At 42.5% G+C, this 23391-nt stretch overlaps 2 protein-coding genes across 3 annotated transcripts in view; one reads left to right on the forward strand and one right to left on the reverse strand.

Moving 5' to 3' along the window:
• LOC137872096 (guanine nucleotide exchange factor VAV3) overlaps positions 1–10471 on the reverse strand; it is a 73871-nt gene extending 63400 nt beyond the window's left edge. Inside the window, exon 1 of the mRNA XM_068710330.1 lies at positions 9916–10471. Within this exon, the coding sequence (XP_068566431.1) occupies positions 9916–10122 (207 nt within the window). The 5' untranslated portion in view covers positions 10123–10471. The remainder of the gene's footprint in view (positions 1–9915) is intronic.
• A 5921-nt stretch (positions 10472–16392) lies between these two features.
• Positions 16393–21993, forward strand: LOC137871951 (crystallin J1A-like). 2 transcript variants are annotated; one of them, XM_068710080.1, is made up of 10 exons: positions 16393–16466; positions 17047–17113; positions 17847–18026; positions 18487–18585; positions 19144–19236; positions 19316–19472; positions 19589–19704; positions 20357–20434; positions 20833–20972; positions 21584–21993. In XM_068710080.1, exons 2-10 carry the CDS (start codon positions 17047–17049, stop codon positions 21686–21688), a joined length of 1035 nt encoding a protein of 344 aa, XP_068566181.1. In that variant the 5' UTR covers positions 16393–16466; the 3' UTR covers positions 21689–21993. The 2 variants fall into 2 exon arrangements, with proteins under 2 accessions (XP_068566181.1, XP_068566180.1); XM_068710079.1 differs by having other exon boundaries at positions 16401–16466; positions 17044–17113.
• The last annotated feature ends 1398 nt before the right edge of the window (positions 21994–23391 follow it).

Here is a 23391-nt window from a genome sequence, read left to right on the forward strand (position 1 = left end):
CCCTTAATATTCCTTTAAAAGCTGAATTATGATGCGGTTGAAAGGCCAGGGAAAAGCAAGACTTTTGGGTCAAAAACTTTAAAGCTTTAAGAAATAAAACCCTTTAAAATCTCCCAAATTACCATAAAGTCAGAGCTGACAGATAGATTGGCTGGTATAATACACAGAGGTATTAGCATATACTCTATGTCGGTGGGTTAGAAACAAGAAATCGCAATACAGAAATCTCCAAAATGTGTTTTCAGTACTTAAAAGAGAGTCCCCAAAATATAGTTGGTCCATTAGCATAGACATGTCCCCCTCAGTACATAATGTGGTCACAATTCTTTCAAAAAATAATTTAGGTGGTCCTTTATTTCGTGTGTTTATTAAATAAAATGAATATCCGTCAATATATTATTGTCAGATTTGTTTTTACAGCTAATTAGAATCCTAAAACAGTTTTGGTTGGACTCTGAATATAACCCTGGTATTTATAAATGTACCAAGTGAAACTATCAAATCCCAGGCAAATATAACTGTCAGTATACCTATTATTATATATATATATATATATATATATATATATATATATATACACCTCATTGTGTAGAATAAGGAATTAAGTGTAGATTAACACCTCAGCAGGAAGCTCCAAACACACACCGGTGTATGGAGGGTTTAAAATCCCACCAGGCCAGCCATCTGGAATATAAGGGGAAATATTCCTGTAAGACGAGCCATCTCGCTGCTGCGCCTCTGAGATGAGCCAGGTCGTGCTCTGTATCCACAATAAGTATCCAATTTCTGCTTATGTATTCCTCGATACAAGTCAAAGCTCCATAGCAACAAGCTGGAGTCTTTTACGGCCCCCGTGCGTATTGTGGAGCTTAATGAAATCCTGCTCTTGTTCTCTCCCAGATTTACACAATGAAAGACGGCCAGAGTCCGGCCATCTTGTTGCTTAAACCTTGTTGAGCGTCAATTAACGGCAATCAAATAGATGAGTCTCTTGCAGAGGGACTAAAGTGTAAAGAATCAAATGTGGTAATTAAAGGCTCTCTCTCTGTCTGAATCGTATGTTTGCTGACAGCAGTGTGGGAAAGTAAAGAGGGATGGCATTCAGAGGAAACCATGGCTAGGCAATGTTGAAGGGGAATAAAACATACACGTCTGCCAGTTTAAAAGCCCTGCTGGATTACGTCGCTGAGATATTGTGTCCGGAGCGAATGACATAATGTGCACAGGTCTGGTCTGCAGAGCTCGTTTGTCAAGACTCTGTAAGTCATAACCAGTGGGTGACACACATCACAGGTCACATCCATGTCATGTTGGAGCTTCTGTCAGCTGTGTAACCAGGAAATGGGAGGTGGGACGTAGGCGAAGGCGCCGCTGCTCTCTCCCAGACTCGGAGGTCGGGGTCATCGCAGCAGACGACGCCATCTTAATGCAGTATTGTAAGCGTTACGGTGGTCAGCAGCTTTTCAGTGAAAACCTATGGTAACTGAATTCATAGCTCCTCCTCTCTGCTTGTGATGAACTGTGAAGTGAGCTGCTGGTTTGGTTGAAATGAAAACCCACATGACTGAAAAACACTGACCTAGCATGCAGATGGTCTTTCCGCTCTCTTTTTCCAGTCACTCTCGTGACTCCGAATATCCCCTGCTAGTTAGTGACGGCCTCTTTATCGCCCCTTTATCGGCTCACGTTTCCGGCGAGGGACTCTTCTGTTTTGTCAGGAGTTTGGCTCGTGGGTCACCTCCCGCTTTAGGTGAGGAGAGGACCGGCACGAACATCATCTGTGTTTCCAGGAGATAGCTCTGTGCTGCAGGGGCTCCTGCTAATCCTTCCATGCAGTACGCTAAGTAGTTGTGGGAGACGAAGCATTGTCCAAAATAAAATGAGAACATGTGGCTTTTTTGAAGACTAAATGTAAAAGCTGCACAAATAAAAATGTTTCTTTAAACAATGGATGACTGGATGATCACATGACTTGCACATAATTATCACCTGACTCTGTTGTTCCCCTCTACAGAGCGTTTTAGCATCTTTCAGCTCATTTACGGCCCACAGCTGGTGGGTTTGCCAAACACAGTAAAGCTGTAAAAAAAAAAAAAAAAAGCCCCGATAAACCAAATACATGCTGCCTCTTTAGCCGTTAACGGCCGACACATGTCAGCGACTAGCTCGTGAACATAGTGGAGCATTTAGCATTTCTCTGCCAGAAAGCAAATATGCATATTTCCTATTTCAGATGTCAAAACTATTCCTTTGAATTCCATACAGACTGAACAGACTGATGCCGTGTCCACAAGGCTCATTTTCAAAAAGTTCTTGTAGTGTTGCCGCATAGTTATATCTTCTTTTAAAGGCCCACCATATAAACACACACAGACTCTCAAGCTGAAAGAAATACCAGCGTCGTTAATAATAACCTCACTTCTTTATGTTCTCAAAGTCGCTGGACGACATTAACATAAATAAAGGTGACCCAAATTGTGAGATCGGCTATGGTGTCATTGAAAGTGAACGATCGCGGAATTAATTGAAGATGACAGAAAACTGGCCTCCTGATATTTCTGCCTCGCAGCACATGCAGGTTCTAGAAAAGCCTTGAGTTCTCCGTCCCCATCACAGGCCCAGATGATGGACAGAGGCGTTTCGTCCTTTCACGTAATCACAATGAAAGTAATAAGGGAAAAGCCAGCTCCCCTCTCCTGTAACTCCCCCACAACACCAATGAGTGTCTCAAAGCCCATTTACCATTAAGTCCTGGTTTTAACCCCGATGACCCCACTTATACACAACGCCTACTCCACCCCCCCCCCCCACCACTAGACGGGGAATTGAATTAGTGTTACTGTGTGTAAGATACGAACCCCCTCGGCTACAGAAACCTAGGTCAAAGAGTTGCATCTCAACTGTGTGTGATCGGCTCAAAAGGTTTTTAAAAAGGGTTGACTGTCATATAAAGTACTAAATAAAATGTACACACCGAATGCTCAAACACTGAAGCAGGATCCCTCCTCCTCTTCCTGCTGCGCCCCCTGATTTATTCCTCTTGGAGGATTGTGTTAAAAAGGTGTGAATAATGCTCCGCTGCGCCATTTGACAGAGCCTGGTCAAACTGCTGTCTGACCTGTGTGTGTGTGTGTGTGTGAGTGTGTGTGTGTGTGTGTGTGTGTGTGTGTGTGTGTGTGTGTGTGTGTGTGTGTGTGTGTGTGTGTGTGTGTGTGTCCATTCAGGTGTGGGGTTTGACCGCTATGGCTGATATTTTTGGAGTGCTAAAAGTGAAACGTTGCAGAATCAATTCATCGATTTTATTGCCATGAAGTAGCTTTATCATAACATTGCATACACTCTATTGGTAATACCAGTAATGTACAGACTTGCACATGGCCCTATCCTTTTTGCTGATCCTCTCTGTGTGTGTGTGTGTGTGTGTGTGTGTGTGTGTGTGTGCTCTGTCATACACGTAGCCACTGCTGTTTCTATTGCATTCTTTCCCTCTCTGTCTCCATTTCACAAATAAGGACACTCCTATTTCCAACAGACTACAGTCATCCATCACTTCCACCTTGAGTCGCTCAAAGCAGAACGCCTTATACATCCAGTGACTGTATAAAAAAGACGATGATCTGCTGCAGGCGATACTGGGTGCCCACATTTGCACAATGCACGTAACATGTATGTCATAAAAAACAAACGGTAAAGAGGTCCATTCAAGTCTATTTGGGCAGTACATTGAGGTTTTTACATTTTAAATCAGCTTTCTATAGAGCTTGATCCGTGCTCTCCCTTCGCTCGGCTCCAGGTTTCCACTATAGTGAACCTGACAGTAAAAGGTTGCAGACACACTGCTGCTGGCTATGACCATGGTTGTAGGTTGGTATCATCTGGATCTAAATCTACAATTCCTGACAGCTCACTGACTTCCAGATAGCATTTTGACATTTCCACCAAGCAAAAAGAAAGAGAAAAAGATGCTATTATCATCTGGGAATATTGAAACTTTCACATTCATACTGAGGTCTCCTCTGGTGTGTCTAAGCCCCTGTTTACACTTAAAATGTCACTTATGATGATGATTGTTTGCCAGTAAAGACAACAGACAGTATTGACTTGCTCAGAGCTTTTAGAGCACTCAACAGTGATTAACTGAACCGTCCACGGCACAATCGAGTAACATAATAAACATTGATTGCAGGAGCATTCTCCACCGACCGAATATCTCCTAATAAAATCAGCATATACATCATCCATACTTTAATGTGCACTAGACCACGGTCGTTACCGGTTGGATGTGAGTGCAGGCTTGTTTCCTTGGTGACGGAAAGAAAGGTCAGTTTCGCTCTGTGCACGTGTTCGCGCACGAGTGAGGTGCATCGCAATCGAGTCTTCGCAAATGTCGGCATCCACGTCCCTGAACATAACGCAGCACGGAGCAAAGCTAACGCGGTGCGACTGCATTACGCTGCAGACGGGAGGCCGTGGCGCCTTGAGCCGACGCCCCTGAGCACGGCTGCGGTAACGTGGTGTTTACGCACTGACAGGTGCAATCCTGTCTTCAGAGTGAATCAAAGAGGGGAGCCGAGCCACAGTAACTCGGGTAGTCATCGAGGGACTCGCAATCCGTGTCCGAAGGCGCACATAGTGCATACTAACAGCATGCAATGTGTAGTGCGTGCATATCTGTATGCAAATCCAGTAGGTTGAAGGTATGGGTCTGCATACAGTATCGCTGAGAAGTGCGGTCATGGAAATCTGACCCATAATTCTTCTAGTCGACAGAGAAACGACCCAGAAGGGGACATCTTCTACACAAGGGGACGGACAACGAAGGAAGCGGAACAGCGTCAAATTCACGCTTTGATCTAATAAAAGTCTTGACTGTGAGCAGAAAGTGCCGCAAAACTGCATAGCGGTATGTGTGGCATGCAGTTAAGAATGCACTAAAAGCTTCACACGCTGTGGTTTGTCACCGCCACAAAAAAAGGAATATTTAAGATATTAATTAGTTTCACTTTACTGCGGAACAAATCCCAGTACAACAATGGATGACTGCGTTCTGACGCCTGGTGTGAGACGCACGTACACTACTATTTACACACAGACTGGAGGCTGATGGCTGCAACTACTACTAACTACTACTGCACAGTATCATACAGTGCATCCACGGTATGAGGATCAGGGAGTCCGTGTTCACACACACACACACACACACTCACATACATCCATAAAGTATGAATAACTTCTCTTAACGCCTCACGTGGTACCTCACTCATCTATGACCTTTTTTCGGTTTTAGTACCTTCAATTTCAGTTGCCATGATAATCCCACATTAGCCGTTATCCCTCTCTAATTACCCGTCGGTGCCTGATTTGAACCCTAACTCGGTAAAAACAAATGCACGGCGACAGGTTTTTAGGCGTTAACATTTGGGACATCTTATTTAATATTTTGAACACAGAATCTCAACCTGTCATGTTTCCTGAGCCCGTATGACGTGCAGAGGTGTTGTTCTGCACGAACCAAAGGAAAATCAAGACATTTCTCTCTCTGTCTTTCTGGTTCTCCCACGCTCTCCATCTCTCGCTAACTTTTGTCTCAGCGAGTGGAGAGAGAGCCTTGAAGTCTTTGAAGCAGGCTGCGTGGTGTGAAGCAGGCTTTTCTCCTCTTTGCTTGACATCACAGCGTTTGGGTCTGGGCTTGACAAAGCATACATATGTACCATGTATAATGTATAACATTGTTCTCCTTACTGTGCAGTATGTGCAAATGGAAAATAGTCCAAATCAGACCAGTTTACCAATTGAAACCACACACCTGCAGCATACCTGTCAAAATAAAACCATCAAAAGCAAATCAACTGTGCTATTTATTGAGCAGTCACCGTTCCACATGAAAACATGCTCTAATAAAGCCATCGTGTGTATCAGCAGTGATTCCCTCATGTGTATGAGCTATACATGCTAGCCTAACATTACTGCATTCTGTATACCACTAGAATAAACTGCTAATTCATTCATACATGTGTTGATTAAGTCTTCATGGCATCTCTATGTTGGTTCTGAATCTGCATAAAATCTGTGAAGCCTTTTCTCTCCTGTCTTTTTGGTGCATGAAGCACTTTGTTGCTCTGTGAAACACTGTCTGATGCTTGATGCTCATTAAAATTAGAAACTGACTCTTACTCCGTCTTTCACTCACTTTCACTTTCCAAAAAAATATGAAGTGAAGTCTTTGATGGCGGCTCAATGAAGAGAAAAGCGTTTTTTTTGTTTTGCTGTGTGAAGAAGAGAGCGGAGGCTTTTCTCTTCATTGTGTCTGACATCAGCACAGCGCTCGGGTCTGAGTGTGATCGAGGGCATGTTTAGTTTCACTTCCTTCCTCTTTTCCATTTCCTGATTTCCTGTGCATGTTGAGGCTCACGGCTGTTCTGTGTGAGAGGCTTTCAGCTGCCGGTGGGTTCGCCACATTGTGCTCAACTCCGGCAGCTTCTAATCCTGTGTCATGGAGAACAAGGCAACAGTAGGCTTAACAAGTTAGGGACAAATTTCAAGATTTAAATTTCAATCGAACCATACAAGCTCAGTTTTGTGTGTTTTTTTAAGCAGTTGTTTGTGTTTGATTGAACAGAATGTATCAATGGCTCGCTCATGGTGCCGGCCTGTTAGCTAGTCTCTTTTTAGTACACGTATTTGGTAGCAGCATTATGCCAGAATAAAACTCTCTCTCACACACACACACACACACACACACACACACACACACACACACACACACACACACACACACACACACAAGGACCAATTCATACAAGCAGCGTTTGGAATATATTTGCAGTCATCTCAGTAAAAACTGAGATTCAGCAGAACTTTGACCCAAATGCTTCAAACAGAAGGATGGAAAGACTGCATGCTGCATGTATGACCACATGGTCAGTTTGTTACGCCAACAAGCATTGCATAGTTCCTCTTAACGCTAAACCGCTGATTTTCACAGATTGAGACAAAGAAACAACTCCTGATTATTTGGTGTTTCCTCTTGTACGGCAGCAAAACGCAGCAGTGAATGTGGTCGGGCTGCATCTAGACTTTGTAATTGATTCATTACAACCCTGTTAAAGCTGTGATCAAAGAGGGTGAACGTTTTGCTTCACACTGACCTTAACACCCTGAACTGGAACGTTGAGCTCTTTGCTTTAAACGTTGTCATGCGCACATGCACAGAGCACACATGCACAACCCATGCATCATTCTTCATCGTTCACCACAAGAGCACAGATCATTTTATCAATACACAGACTGATCCCATAATTTCACTTCTTTTGCCGGGCTCTTTGTTTCCCATTCATGGACAGAACTGACTCTACTGTATATAGCCCATACGAATCACCCAAACACAGTTGAGATGAATGAGAAGCAGCCCGCCCTGATGCCAACATCACACATGTGAGCCCTCCAGAGCTTTGTGCCTTAATTACGCAGCCAACACCGACACAGCGGGCTAGACCTTTGGGGCCCTTCGGGGCCCTTTTAGGTCCTCCGAGATGCGTCTGCGGAGGCCAGGCAGACTCTTTGTAGCTCTGTCCCTTCACTGCCTTTGTCTTTCCATCGCATGGGTCCCATGGGTGAGTCCACAGTGGCGTCCCATGTGTTATTATTGGCCAATGATAAAGTGGCTGCCACGGCCCTCATGAATTATGCAGGTTAAAAGGGGAAGCGACTCCGCCCTCAGTTATGTAAATTTAACTTTGAGGAGACACAGGGAGGAAAGTTGCTGAGGGGGGGGGGGTTCCAGGGAGTTGGTATCCAGCCTCACATGGTGTGAATGTGTGTGAAAGGAGACGGCACGAGTCATGATCTACTGACATACATATGAAGTAGTGCTACAACCAATGATTAATATTCAGCGTGCACAAATTGTGAAACTATTCATCACAACAGTGGTGTCTGGCAGGTTATTGTAAAAAATCAATAAACAGAAGACGAAACTGCAGCAGCTGGTTTTCATGAGAAATTATAACCACCGTGGTTGATCTGGCAAAGAGACGAGGACCACCGGAACACCCTTCACTCTCTATTCAATCAGCAGATGAGCTCTGGGAAACGCAGCTCAAAAACATTGTAGAAACAAGCACAACACACGCGTGCGTTCCTTGTATGTGTATGGGACTGCCTGAGCCTACTACTAATGCTAATTTAACCCCCGAATTTAGCTTCATCAGTGCCTTGTGTGAGTCAGCCATCCAGCCATGCATAAAACAAACTGTGCCTATAAATAACCCGGTCTACTCTGGGCCGGGCCAGGCACTGAGCGTAATAATAGTCCACAACCTCTCTTATGCATGGCAGCTCCGTTCCATGTTATTATGTCATGACTGACAGCAAACACTGACCTATTGATGGCTCTCAATCAGTAATTGTATTGCTGCTAGCAAAAACTTTGAATGGACCAATCCGCTTCTCGTCTTACAGTCCTGATCTAGTTTCCTCTGAAATCTACGAGTAAACGGATCCTTTAAAAGTTGATTTCCATTGCCAGTGATGACATTAAAATCCTATTTTTTTTAAATTGTGCACTCGACCTGTGTGCCTTAAGTTGAACAGCGGGGACCCAATTGGATTTTGAAAGAGCAGTAACTGCATATTATCGTAACCATCTCGCTGTGACATTGAGTTTATGTGCTTTTTTTCTCCCCACTAGTTGTGCATCACATCAATAGTAGTGATATTCAAACCTTAATCACCTGCTTTGCATCCGATGAGAGCCTTGGGGCATCAATTACATACAACACTGTAGTCTGTCTGTGTGTGTTACCGGTACGGTCTCATTTTTACAGAGCAGGTCTGCAGGCTCAGTAGGTGAGCGTCTACCTCGCTGTGTGTTGACACCGAGCCAGACAACCAGATTCACCGTTATGAAGGCGAATATTAATCTGCTCATCGCTCCGGCTGTCCTGTATTTGAAACAGATGGCATCTGACAGACAGGAGCCACGTGGCCACAGCTCCTGCTACATATAGATTAAAAACAGCATTTTAAATAGATTCAAAAAACATATACGTATATATATATATATATATATATATATAAATATATGATATATAAATCAAATGAGACAAACAACCAAAAACAACCCATCAGGAGATTGTAATTACATTTGTTCCTTCATACTGCCAGGCAAGACAAACTAATAACATACTCAATAGAAATGTATTATCATAAGATACCTGATTATTCATACATGTTAATCCTATGAGATACATCCACTTCCCTGTTTGGATCGTTTACAAAGCCTTGCCACCACTTAACCTCTATCTCTGTGCACACATGAAGCCTGTGAGCTGTTATAACTGTAACTGTAACTATACGTTACTATAAGGAACCTCAACAACGCGGTGCAGTAAATGACATAAACCGAACTTTATTTCACGGTATGACTTATTTCACCCAATAGGTTGCTTCCAGCTTGAATTCATCGTGAATTTAGTGTTTCTTGCTTATTGTATAAAATGATCACGTCATAAAGCAACAATTAAGAGCCCCTCGCAGTGCATGGGTCACATATTCCATACTCTATCACGGACTAGAGAGAATATCATTTCAATTCATATCATTTGTTCACTTCTGATTCGTCTTCTTCTTACTGTGTATCCACTGGGGGCGTAAACGAGCGGTAAACAACATGTTTAAAAGTTAAAATGTTCTTCAAACCAAGTGCTACCTTGTGGATTATTTTATGCCGAATTTGATATCAATCTGTTTTCATTTGGAATCAGCTTCATTGGTGTTCTGGCAGGTTTGCTCTTTTTGCCGACATGCGAGGAAACTTTAAAGTAGCGTCACTGTTTATGACGTCTGGCCGCGCGCTCTCGTGTACTTTGGGGACGCAGCGAGGAGCAGATATCAGGCTCGTCTTCCGTTCCTTACCTGAGACATCTGCGGTCGGAGGTTGATCTCCTTTAGGTTGATGGACTGGGGTCTCATGTTGTTGAGCAGATGGCAGAGGAGGACTCCATCCCGGAGCGTTTGGGCCAAGTCAAATACCTGTGCAGACTCCCATGTAACCCGGTGGTTAGCTGGAAGCACCTTGCAGTTTATTAACCACAGCGCGCATTGCCTCCAGTACTCCATCATTATTCTCACTTCAGCCGGACGAGCGTCAAGATAATCTGTTCTTTTTAAGCGAGTGGAACAGCTGTCGGCTCGGTAGTGCGTCTTAAACCGTGTCCATGCTACATCCGCCAACTGTAAAACCCGATGAGAACAGAAGGGGACCGCGGCGGAGGTCTAGCGGAGGATGACAGTCCGGTGTACTGAGGCTGTGGATGGAGCTCTGCCGGCACTCTTCCTCTCTCGCTCTCTCACTCTCTCTCTCTCACTCACACACACGCTCACACACACACACACACACACACACACACACACACACTCTCTCTCTCTCTCTCTCTCTCTCTCTCTCTCTCTCTCTCTCTCTCTCTCTCTCTCTCTCTCTCTCTCTCTGTCTAAATGTCTCTCCTCCCTCCCCCTCACCCAGTTCTTCACTTCTTCCGCTTGACACCCAGAGACTCGTTGTGTACTGTCTGAAATTACAGTCAAATATATAACCTACTTTTTAGTGAAGAACAAAACATGCATTTCTCAAATGATATCAACGAGCATGCTAATTATTAACAGCCTATATTATCAAGCATCCTGTCCAAGTTCCTCTCTGAATGCAAATGTCCCAGCTGCACATGGAGTATAATAACAGAGCTGTGCTGTCAATTAATGATTAAAGAAACCAAATGAGTGCTTCTCTGTGAGATACAGACCCACTTTACTGTGATGGATCCAAAAAAGTTTGACATTTACGATGACGTAGTCATGATTTATGACTCATGATCCTGTTCAAAGTCTTCACCTGACGTCATGATGAGGTCAGGTGAAAGTAGTCAATAAGTGGAAGGCTATGCACTGCATCATTTTAGATATCTTCTCTATAATTAATGCTGTATCAAATGTGTCTACACTATCAATAACTTACAGGTAATGTGTCGGTATATATTTTATATGTATGCTTTGTACTTTCATATATTAATGAATGGTTGCGTGTTTGTTCAGTGATGCATCGCAGGACCTTTCATTTGCATGAATCTCTAATAATAATAATCAAAGAAAGTCACAGTGTGTGGGAGCAAACTGTACAGATCTTTTGAATTTTGGAGGTTTTGTTAGAGAAGTGTTTAACAGTGCTGATGTGTTTAAAAACGTAACCTTTGTATGGGAGCTGTAATTCTGCTCCTTTAGACTAAGAGACCTGTCTTCTGATTTGCTGATCTATATTTAGTTGTCATTTGGGTTTTGCGGTGCTCAAACTCAATGGAATGGAATTTTGAGAGCATCGTGCTTCCTTATTTTGACACAATAACAAAAAAGGACGTGTACAGCTACATCGGTTTAGGAGGGAAAGTTGTTTTTAATAGCATTTGCTGACTGCATGTTTCCAGTAAACAGTGATATATATATAAATATGCATCTCATTCCTCCCCCATCTTCACCAGCCTACCACAGATTGTCTTCTACCAATTTATATAATCCCTTTTTACAATTAAAGACCGATTAGGTGTTTCTAAATGAGCCTTTTTCACTTTATGATCACCGCTCCTGCTATTGTTTCCTCTGCTGTGGGGAAAGTAAACAGAACTACTTCTGTTCTTACTACTTCCATTCTAACATGACATTACACATTTGTAGGTGTGACATTTAGATTTGTGTCCAACACGAACATCTAAAGAAGAGGCCACACATCACGATATGTTTCATTGTAACAATAATACTGCTATATATACCTAAATAATAATGTGGTTTGAGAACCTTTTTTTTGTTAGTGACTGTAGGAACTCCCACAGAAAGAGGCAAATACGTGTTAAGACGTACTTTTTCCGCAAAGCATTAACATTTCTAACATAATCATCTTGCCAAATGCATAACCCCGCTAATCATCTCGCTAAGAGGCGAGCATGATTGGCATGACTGAGCCAATATATGGTCTAACTGAAGCTGGGCTTATCTTTTACTGCCTCCGTGTGATAATGCTGTATGCCGGCTGCTCGATTTATGAGCATCAAATTAAATGTTTTAAATTGCGCAGCAATGAGAACGGAAAAGGATGTTGGATCATTACAGTATGCACAGGCTGCCTTTGCTCCATCTTCACCAAATGCCAGTGTATTATGTGGCTTTATAGTTTGTGCCCAGACATACAGAGTGGCTCAGAGAATACGAAATAGGACAACGCTCTCCTCTGTCACTGTCAAGTTGCTGTTGAGCCCCAACTGATCTAGATGAGCTGCAAAGTGAGAGCGCACCTGCAATACAATTCAGATGGACACAAGTTTTTACCGATCCCTGTTGGACTATTACAACAAAAAGTAATAGGCTACATAAATACTGTAGTAAATGGGATTAGATAGATAAACATCTGATTCAGGATGTGCAAAAGGGGATTTAAGCATCACAAGGACGTGATACATATAGCATTCTAAATGTATTACTAAAATGTATGCATTACGTAACAAAAGACACGGATGAGAAATCCAACATGTGAAAACACAATCCTCTATATAGCGCAGGGTGTGCTGGTAATCACATTAGCAGTGCTACATGAGGCTGCTCTTATGGTATGTGCAGAAGTGATGGAAGATAAGAAGAGAACTACACACCAACAAGATTCACTTCCTTCTATCCTCCAGATAGAAACGAGATTCACAGAGTCCCTAAGATTTGCAGAAGAAGGACCCTACGCAGTAGAAGAAGAATGTATGCCGATGAATCATTTCCATACAGAGACTAAACACAGGCCTGTGCAAACGATGCTGTGAAGATTAGTCCGCAGCGTTTTGCAGTTGTAAAGCCTTCTGTGAAGTCGTCATCTCCCCTTCTTCTCTTCACACTTGTGCAGATGATTTGGATGAATGTCAGAAATGTCAATTCTCTTTTGTTTGTCCACATTGTATTCAAATCAAGACTGATCAGGAGTGGAGGGAGTTTGTGTGGCTGAGCGTCCAGCGTTTGTCTTCCGCTGGCCTGCGAGCTGGATGCCATGGCTGGCGTAGCGCAGATGACAGGAGAGGTGGCTAGCCGGATGCTGGCATACCTCTCGGCACCCTTCTCCTGTTTCAGCTTCACTCTCCGCAGCCGAGAAGGACAGCCACTCAGCCAGACAATTATCAGCATTCCTCTGATTAATGCTGTGCAGGGATGAGGCGAGGCACACAAACACAAAAGTGTAACACAATCATACATTTGGGAAATTGCAATGCTCTCAGTTCTTTTTAAAATTAAAATATTCCAACAGTTTATGATGTTTCCTGGCACTTTGGCATTCGCATCAAAACATGTTGTTATTGCTTTACATTTTCCATCAATGCACAGATGAATGACTGGCCTATTTCTGGGTTATTTCAACGGAATATGACCAGAATTGGAAGGTAATGACTAACCGTGTGCGGTTCCAAGAAACAGCGTGATTATGTCTGTGCACATATGGCAGATTTGATCTGACTGCCAGTGCTTTTTTTTCTCTCACCATCACAACACAACACATCAAATAAGAGATAAAAAAAGCATTCACTGAGTCACTGAAGAAAAGCAAAAACAAGAAGATGGCAAACAATAAGAGGGTATTGAATGTAGGATATCAGAAAGTAAAAGATATCACACAAAAGCAAGTATATCAATTAGATTGAAGGGAGAGTCATCAGCTCTGTGTCATCCCTAGAGCCCTCAAGCTAGCATGGCTAAACATTTTGAACAGGAATCTTTTGTTACTTTGCATCCTGAGCAAAATGTCGAGTCAAGTTTAATCCTTTAAATATCCGAGATTGGTTAATGGGATGGATTGCCCCCCCCATTCCCATTTAGTCACAAAGTTACGCTTGGTCGGGACTCTAGCGTCACCTCCTCAGGTTTAGGCAACAAAACTTCTTGGTTAGATGTAGTAAAAGATCGTGGTTTGGGTTACAGTCATTTTATGGGACACAAACAGTGGTCTCCAAGGTGAACGTCCTGTGTTTGTTCGACCCATCCATCCTTGAAGTCCAGCGTCATATACAGACAATATGTATTTGACAACCTGGGAACGAGATCGGGCTGGATCGCTATGACATTTTATACATGCATACATAGTTGCAAGAGGATGAGTCCTCATGATCACCTGACTTTTCAAGTTTAAATGTTTCCAATACTTTGTTTTATAACCAAATATCCTGCAAAACTAATGACATTCCCATCAACCTCAGCTGTACTTTGTATTTAGTGCTAATTAGCTAACGCTAGAATGGCAACATGCTAGATCGTATAGGCTGCTCAGCATCAGCATGTTAGCATTGTCATTGCGAGCATGTTAGCACACTAGTGTTAGCATTTAGCACAAAGCATCACTCTGCCTCACAGAGCCGCCAGCATTGCTAGTAGATGCATAATTTGACTCATTTATTTTTCTGGTTACAGTCATAATTGCTGTATTTTCCACAAGCTGGAGCCTGAAAAAAACAACACAAAGGGGTATGTAAAAGTGTTACAGAGCATGTCACAAGCTAGACCACAGCATTGTGTCCAGGTCAACACACACATGCCTTCTTTATTGTTGCTTTGCAAGTTTTGGCATCAAATAACAGAGTGGCATCCCCTCCACTCCCCACCGTCAGACGATCATAACCGGCAGCTCCCCGAACGTGCGGGCACTGCCACATTGCACGCACTCCATCAATATCTTCTTGCAAATTCTGCCAGGCTTTCATTTATAGAGTTTCACCCTGCTGGTCACTTGATCTGATGAAAGTGGCTGATCTATTTGTGCAGCTCGTTTATACCCTCTGTGAAGGGCGTGTTATCTCCCGGCCAGAGAAAGCAAATGCAAATCCATTTCCTGCAGACCTATGAAAATGGATCTCTCTGCTGTACCTGAGACTTAATGTATTTACACACATTTGAATGTAATGTGTAACGTTCATCAAAGGACCTTCATGCTCCTCTCTTTCCTTTTTTCTCCTAAATGATGCACAATTTTAATAAGTATGTCTTGAGAAGGATTTTGGTACAGATGGCAAGTTTAAACATAAAGTAGCATAAATACCTTCAGATTTCTTCCAGAATGACATTCACAACCATAACACAGAGGTATCACTAAATAGCCCTTATCAGCTTTGGTTCATCGTCGTCTAACTGCTATTGATTACCTGACCCTACCCGTAGCACTCTATTTTGCTGGTTTAGGAGGCCAGGAGGGAAATCAATGGCCTGGGATACCCATGAGAGGCCAGGGATAAGTGGCGCCTGGCCAGTCCTGGAACAGGGGGATCAGCTGGGGATCCATCAGGATAGACGCAATGGAGTGGGAGATATACAGAGAGAGCGTGACGAATTCAAATGACAAAGAGAGTCTTTGAAAGCTATTTCAACACATAGTAAATTGCCCTCCAGTGTCGCAGTAGAGTTCGTCAAGTGCAAATTAACTGATAAATGAGTTGAGGGATTTAAAGAAGACGTTATGGTTTTGTTAAAACAGTCAGAGTTTAGTCACGAGGTCAGGCTCAGAAACAGTCCTTATGGCTGGAGCCCCAAGCCCAGTGTCACGTCTGTAGAGGGCCTCAAAAACCCTGCAAAGCAGAACTGTTGTCTGAAGAAGCATGGAGACAGTCGGTCGTATCAAGATGCAACACAAGCTGAGTTTGATCAGTAGACTTGCAAGTTATATGTTCTCTTCCTTTTATTTGTTTTACTTGCTTTCACCATTGTCAGGTCAGATATTTCAAAAATACCTGCGAAACATTCTCATCAGCTTTGTGTTTGATGCTTATCAGCAGATTATAGCATGCTAACATGCTACAGCAAGAACTTGGGAAACATTACTCACTGAACATCAACGTGTTTACATTGTAATTACATGTTAGCATACTGACTTTAGCATTTAGCTCAACGCACTGCCGGGCCTATAAGCACAACCTCACAGCACCGTTATGAATAAAGATTATAAATATATTGTATGCAAGTAACGATTATGCCAAGTCCCCTAATGAGCCGCTGTTGCATAAATACTGCAGGTTCCCAAAAATAGAGTTAACACCTCCAACATTGAGCCTCGCAACACAACAGTATAGAAATACCAGCCTGAAGCAGAATGAATGCAGCTGCTGCAAAACATCGTTATTCATCTCCGGATGACTTTCAAACAAGATGCTGCCTTCTGAATGTTAAAAGTAAAATGTTTCAAGGTATGTTTTTTTTTACTTAACCTTACATACATACATAACTGTAGTAGCCCATGTGTTGTAACCTCTATCTTACCACCTCTTTGGCCTCCCTCCTGTAATGGGTTACCATTGGTGCGTGCTTATCACTCGGCTGGCGGAACCCTCCCCTCGACAGAAAACTGACACAGAGACGACATTTTCCAACACTTCAAGTGGTTTACTAAAAGGTGAAGACGAGGCTCAAAGGTAAGGCTGAACAAGTTATCCAGTTATTGACATTAAAGGTCCTCTAGCACTTCATTGTGATGCACCACGTTGTTTCAAGGACTTCTGGTGTATTCAATGAAAACATACACATTAATATTCTAAGCATATTATAAAACAACTGAACCAAAATACAAAGTGTGTTCTGTCTACGGTTACAGTCTTGGATGCATAAGAATAATCCTCTAACCTTCTTACCAGTAATGTAATCAAATGCTGTGTTGCATACGTTGACAAGGTAACTTCTGCTGTCTAAGAGAAAGAAAAGTAGAAAACTGCATGAAGACAAACTTGATTCACAAAAAGAGATAAAAATGATTTCTGCGTCTGGATATACTGAATGTTGCGTTCATAAATTGAAACACTGAAACAAAACTCAATGTGCAAAATTATCTTAGTAACTTGCTACATTAGACCATTTCCAACAACAACAACAACAACAACAGTGAGCTGTATTTCTACTTCATCAAATCAAAATGACAGACGATCTATGTTCTAACAAACGAGTGAACCCTCACATTATTTCCTGTGTATGCTGTACTTGTGTCTGAAATAAAAGCAGATGGCCTTGACGTTGGCAGACAGAGCCATTGGGGCCATTATAGGGGCAGCAGCAGCAGATGCAGCAGGTAAGATAAACTGTGTGATACTGGTGCTGGGAAATCTGCTTCCTACGCTGAACATATCTCATTAAGTTCTACTCATACGGCATGTTACAGCTTCTACTGTTTCATGTTATATACATGTTCATCTCTAGAGTTTATACATCACACTTATCTTTCATACATCTTTAAAAGTGTTCTGTTTCAAACACTGTTTTTGTTGTTTTCTTACGTGAAAAATAAGCAACATCTGTACATACTGATAAAAAAAACGGGCGTTTCCTTAACTTGTGTAAGTCAGTTTGACGTCAACCATAGTGTTACGAAAGCACGGTTTCTGCAACAGCTGCAATGCTAAACCTAAAGTAGCCAAAATGATCATTTATTGGTATCATTGTGTCCTTTTGTGCTGTTTCTTTTGAAGCCTTATAAAGCACTTTGAAATGCCTTGTTGCTGAAATGCTTTATGAATAAACTTGCCTTTTTACTACCAAGCAATTCTTAACTCACCATATAATGATGCACACTACAGGAAGTAATCCCAAAAGTAAGCTCCTGGTTGGTGACTGAACAGGTCATTCTCGTTCAGGTTCAAACAACACACATCTATTTCCCTTTCCATGCTATCTGTGACATGTCAAAAACATGCTATCGAATGTTTTACTATTCTTCTCTCTCTTTCGTGTGTGTGTGTGTGTGTGTGTGTGTGTGTGTGTGTGTGTGTGTGTGTTGTCTTTGTGTGTGTTCCACACCCATACAGCCCAGCCCATGCATTGGATCTACGATCCAGACAGGCTCAAAGAAGTTCTCTCTGATCTGGAGCCCCATCCTGAGTTCCGGCCTCAGTCAGCGAATCCTTTCTACCGCAGGACGACTGGCGAGCAGACCTGCTATGGAGACCAGGCATTCGTCCTGCTTGAGTCACTGAGCCAGTGTGGAGGTAGCAGGCAGCAACACACGTGTTACACTAGCATCGTTCAACCAATAAATCATCATAGTTAATCATCATTGTTACTGTTGGTAAAATTAAGAATACATTTGTCATAAATCCCGATGTTTCAAGGAGGACGACTCTTCAAAGATTTGAAAGATTTCTCAGATGTTTAAGATTTACTCTTTGTCTTTCCTGATACAAGTGAACATTTTGTAAATGACTACATGAAGCAATAGCCAGGAGACAAGTCTTTTAGCTGAGACTGAAAGGACTGAAAGCATGGGGAACCGTTACGCCAAGCTGAAGTTTAAAAAGGACACGGTGTGGTTTAATCAGGGGTTGCGCTCGATTTTTTCCCTCTGAGTGCTCTGACTTCCTGGGGCTGATGACGATGTCACCTCAGCGTGTTTAATAGTGAACGAAAATGACTGTTTTCTTAAAGATACAGTATGTCATGTGTGTGCAGATGTTAATGTGGAAGACTTGACCAAGCGCATCTACAAGTTCTTTGGCCCAGGAACCGTGTACGACCTGCCTCTCAATGATCCTTACAGGAAGAAAGAAGGTACACCGTGCCCGTTCTGCTCTCATGCAACTGTCGATATTGTGATGTCCATATGTATCAATCATCAACTTAACTGGCCCAGACGGATGTGAGAGCCTCTGTTACTGTCTGATAACTCTGTGCACAGTGTTTTTCCCTACCAGCTGATGGGGAATTCCCTCTAAGATATTCCACACAGTCAGACTTCTCTGTTCTCGGTGCTCAGAGCTTTGGATTGGTGCTGCTTTTTTTACGGTCAGAATATCATATAAATACATGGTGCTGTATATCACCACAGCACGTAGGGCGCTTTTGAGTGCAGTAAACTGTAGACAGCTTTATGTCTCAGAATAATATAAGACGAGCTGTGTCATCATCATTGGCAGTGACGGAGTAGATAAAGAAAATGGCTCCACCTACAGAAACATAAACTGCATCGACAGACGAGGAAATGTTTCTCTTCCTCTCTCCCTTCTTCTGTCCCCTTTCCAGGCCTCTCTGATTCTATCTTATTAATGAGGGTGAAGCTGTCAAATGCATTCATTTCCCTATATAAACCAGCTGTTTTTCATTTGTTAGGTCCCAAAGCCATCCTCCCCATAGACGGCCCATGGAGAAACAGCAGCCTGAAGGCTTTCATCAGAAATGTGGATGCTGGCAAAGAAGAAACTGGTAAAGATCACAGATCAGAAGTGCGTGACAACATTTGTTTTTGGTGGCATTAATCTCTGTTTGTGTATTTGTTTTTGAGGCTGTGATGTGGACTGTCAGATGGACGGGGTCACTAAGCTGGCTCCGGTGGTGGCCATGTTCGCAGGCCGTCCTGAGATGCTGGAGAAAGTGGAGAGAGCCGTGCGGGTGACCCAGAACAACGACATGTGTGTGGCTGTGACGCTGGCTGCAGCGAGGTGAGAGAAGGTCCTGAAGAAGATGATAACCTTTTGGTCATGCACACAAGCTGCAGAATTATGTTGACAGGAGTGAAGGCAGGCTTACTCTTCGTTTGTCTGTCTAACATCGTCAGGTTTTTGGAGCATTTCATTCTGAATGGTCCAGATCCCAATGCATTGGATGCAGTTCTGGCTCAGTTGAACGACCCGAAGAGACAGAACCCTCAGGAGCTGGACCGGGCTGTCGTTGGTAAGGCTACATGTGTCTTGGTCCTCTTGAAATTCAAAGCAATAATGATATTATAGCAACAAAATACTTTATTACGTTTATTACTTTAGCTTAGCATACGGCCAGAGGTGAACAGTTAGCCTGGCTAACTCCAAAGCTAAAAGAAAATCAACCCACCGGCATTTCTAAAGCCACAAGTTTAAGTTTTAACTAAAACATTTTAAATTAAAACATACATTTTTCTTTTTGTCATACTATTTAATTAAGTATATCTGTGATAAAACAAGGCAGGTGACCTGTAGCTGCTAGCAGCTGGTACATTGCATTTAACGTAATCAGTCATGGTGGTTTTGGTGTGAAATCTGCTGTATGGTTAAGAGTATTTATCAGAACTATTTACTTTTGCTCTTCTCTCATCCTTCCCTAAAACAAGCAGGTAGAACAGACCACACAGACAAAAAGGTCTCGTGGGAAAAGTGGTCAAAACTGCACAAAACACAAAATGGTCTTTATAATAGCATTTGTCTTTCAAAATCAATATATAATGTTACAGAAAAGATGTAGAAGATACATAATGTGTGTTATGACAACAGGCAGCCACGGCCAAAAATGGGCCTCAATGTTTGAACACTAAACAATACAGTTTATCTTTCTTCCTGGATCTCTGCTGAAGCGCATATCCACCAGGTGAAGGACAACCTATCCAAGACATCCCAACAGCTCGTACCTGCTGTGTTCACAAACACATGAGGTAAGCCAGGCGGTGGCAGCGGGATCCGGGTCTGTTGACTTGGCACGGTTTGCGTACCCTCCCTGTCAGCATATCCGTTAGGAGGGTCCTCCGTCCTTTGATCTCCTGACTAATGGTCTCCCTCCTCCTTCCCTTTCATTTTCCCCTTCCTGCTGAGTTGAGTGTCTCAGGTTTTACGGGGCTAAAAGGTTGAGATGCTTAATGTACATGTGAGGTTGTGCAGCCCCAGGTCTGCTCGACTTACAAGCCTACTTATAATGAGATTGCAAAAGGAAATTAAATAATGCACAGTGAAGTAACTTGGTGGCAATATAAGGACACGTAAAAAGTCTGGATCCTCTGTATTTGACTGCTGATCTGTCCCTGCATTAATCTGTTAAATCTGGGTCTGCGTCTAGCTTTGCCTGGTGCGTTCCAGGGAGCGCTTCATGGAGTCCTGAAGCTGAAACAGCTGGATGAAGCAGTCAGGGACACCATGCGCTGCGGGGGATGCACCGCCAGCAGAGCCTCCTTCATAGGAGCCTGTTTTGGGGCACAGGTACTGCAGGAGTGTGGCTCTCAGGCATATGAAATAGTCATTAGTCACTGATACTGTTTTGAGTAGGAAATGCGTTCAGAAATGTGCTTTTTCTATAATAGTTTATATTTCTAAAGAGTGATTAAACATACTGTACAATGTTACACAAAATCAATCAACAATGGCAAAATAATCATTTAAAAGCAGCAAAGGTATCAACCATGTTTGTTTCATGGTTCACGTTTATAATTTAGCATATTGTAATTGTTCAAGATTCCAGATGTTTATTGTCACTACGCTTGTACAAGTACAATCTGTGAAATACTTCTGCTGGGAGGCTTCATTAGAGAAAGACGTAAACAAAGATTAAAAATGAAATTAAAATGAGAAACAATACAATTATCCTTTTAAGAAAAACAACACATAATATAAGAGGATTGCCTTCAAGGCGATGAATCACAGATGAATCATATTTGTTGTTTTTCTTATATGGATATTTTTTGTTGCTACTTTTATTTAGTTATATAAGTGTATTATCATTATAATCGTGGAGCTCGTGTGAGGAGCTTGACAGAGAGCTCAGATCTTCTGAAAGCTTTGTGCTTTCAGCTGTCGTCTCCATGTGTTTTCAGACTGGTCCTCAGGGAGTCCCAGAGTCTTGGAGGAAGAGGACGCTGAGATATCCTCTGCTGCTGGAGCTATCCGAAAATTTGGTCCAAAAAAAGCTGCAATTGTAGTTCAGCTTTGATTTTGCCCTAAATGCAGTTCTTTTTATCCCACATCAAGTATTTATGGAGTGTGGATAATTGAAGCTAGAAGACTTTCTCAAGTTGCAGATGTACTTTGACACGGCGATCCATGACAGTCACATTCTAAAGTCTTGTGCTGAATGAAACTCGAATCCACTTGCTCTGTCAAAGCTGCATCATGTAAGAAAGTGAAAGTCTGTGCAAGGTATTTATGTTGTGTTGAGCTCCTGGAATTCATTTACCCTCAGCAGCTGCATTATAAGAAATGTCTCAAATAAAGAACCTAAATGTCACCGACATGCGTGCATTATTCCATTAGTTCTTTGCTGCAAAGTGGACAGTTGGGATTTCCTAATCTCAGGAAACATACGTTGATGAGAAAGTCATTTTGCTGAAGTTTCAGCTGGTTTTGGTCCTCTCTTACCCTTGAGTGCTTTCCGTAATTGTGAAGTGAAAGAGCAGATACACACAGATTTACTACTGGAACAACCAGACAGCAACCGATTCCTCCCTCAAAGGAGCTGTTCGGCCTTCCTGAAAGTGCTGACTTCCATATTCACGTGTTTAAAACACCCGCCCCAACAATTCTGAAAGTTAGCCAAGCATGAAGCAAAGCCAAAGCCTTAATATCTTTGACATAGTGTGGTTATTTAAAAAAATGCGGTGCGTGGGCTACTGTTGCAGACCTTTTGCTGTTTTACAGCTTATGCTTGATGATAAATAGGCAATAGTTCCAGCTTGTTCAAATCTGAAACATTTCAGGTTGTAAATCAATACTGTTTATGTAAACTGGTATTACATGACATCTTGGCAGTGCAAACTAGCGTACGTGTCTGATGGGGAAAACTCACGGCATTATTATTCGTGAAGCCCAAACCGAACATAGCAACACACGTGTGGATGAGGAAACCTTCGAGCCATCGTTTGGCTGAAAGGCTGTAGCTGACGGTGCGTTGGTAGCCTACAGAGGGGAAGTCATTTGATTTCTCTCTCTGCCTGACATCCTCCCACGCAGCAGGTAGCAGGCTCTGTCTGGCATAATTACATCCAGACCTGAAGAGTGTTTTTGTTTTTCCAAAATCTGCCAAAGTCCTCTTCCTCAGGACAATTTCTAAGAAAGAGGCGAGGGTTGCAAAAGATATTATGTTGCAAGAACGACCTGCATGTACCGAAGTTGCATTATGATGATATAAAATTACAAAATAGACAATATTCTAATATCCCTGTCTTCCATTGTTGCCTGACTGGCAGTGCATACCGCCAAGTTTGGAGTCTAGCCATAACTGCAAGTAATAAGAAAATGCATAACTTATGAGGACAAATGAGCCTCCCTCTTTCACATGTCTCCTCCTCTTATTCCTCCTCCACATAGAAGTGTAGTGAAATCACTCTTTTATATGTCCTTTCATTTTCTAACGTGTGAATATGAATTAGATTACTTTTCCCAAAGCATTAACTTCAGTTTGAACTGTCTCTCTGTTCACAAAGGTCACATCTCGATGATGCTTGTTATTGTGGAACATTTCGATTTTTCTTCTTATTTTCACAACTTCTTTTCCGCATTACTCGTTACATGATTCCTGTATTTTCGCATGACATGAATGCAACATAAGATTAGCCTAATGGCAGCGACTTGTCATTCCCGTACAACTGAGCACAGCAGAGCGCGTCGACCTCTTCACCGCTGTCAA

This window comes from Cebidichthys violaceus, unplaced genomic scaffold, assembly GCF_023349555.1.
Source record: "Cebidichthys violaceus isolate CVI_PGR_0920_01 unplaced genomic scaffold, fCebVio1.0.p SCAF_15, whole genome shotgun sequence".
NCBI lineage: Eukaryota > Metazoa > Chordata > Actinopteri > Perciformes > Stichaeidae > Cebidichthys > Cebidichthys violaceus.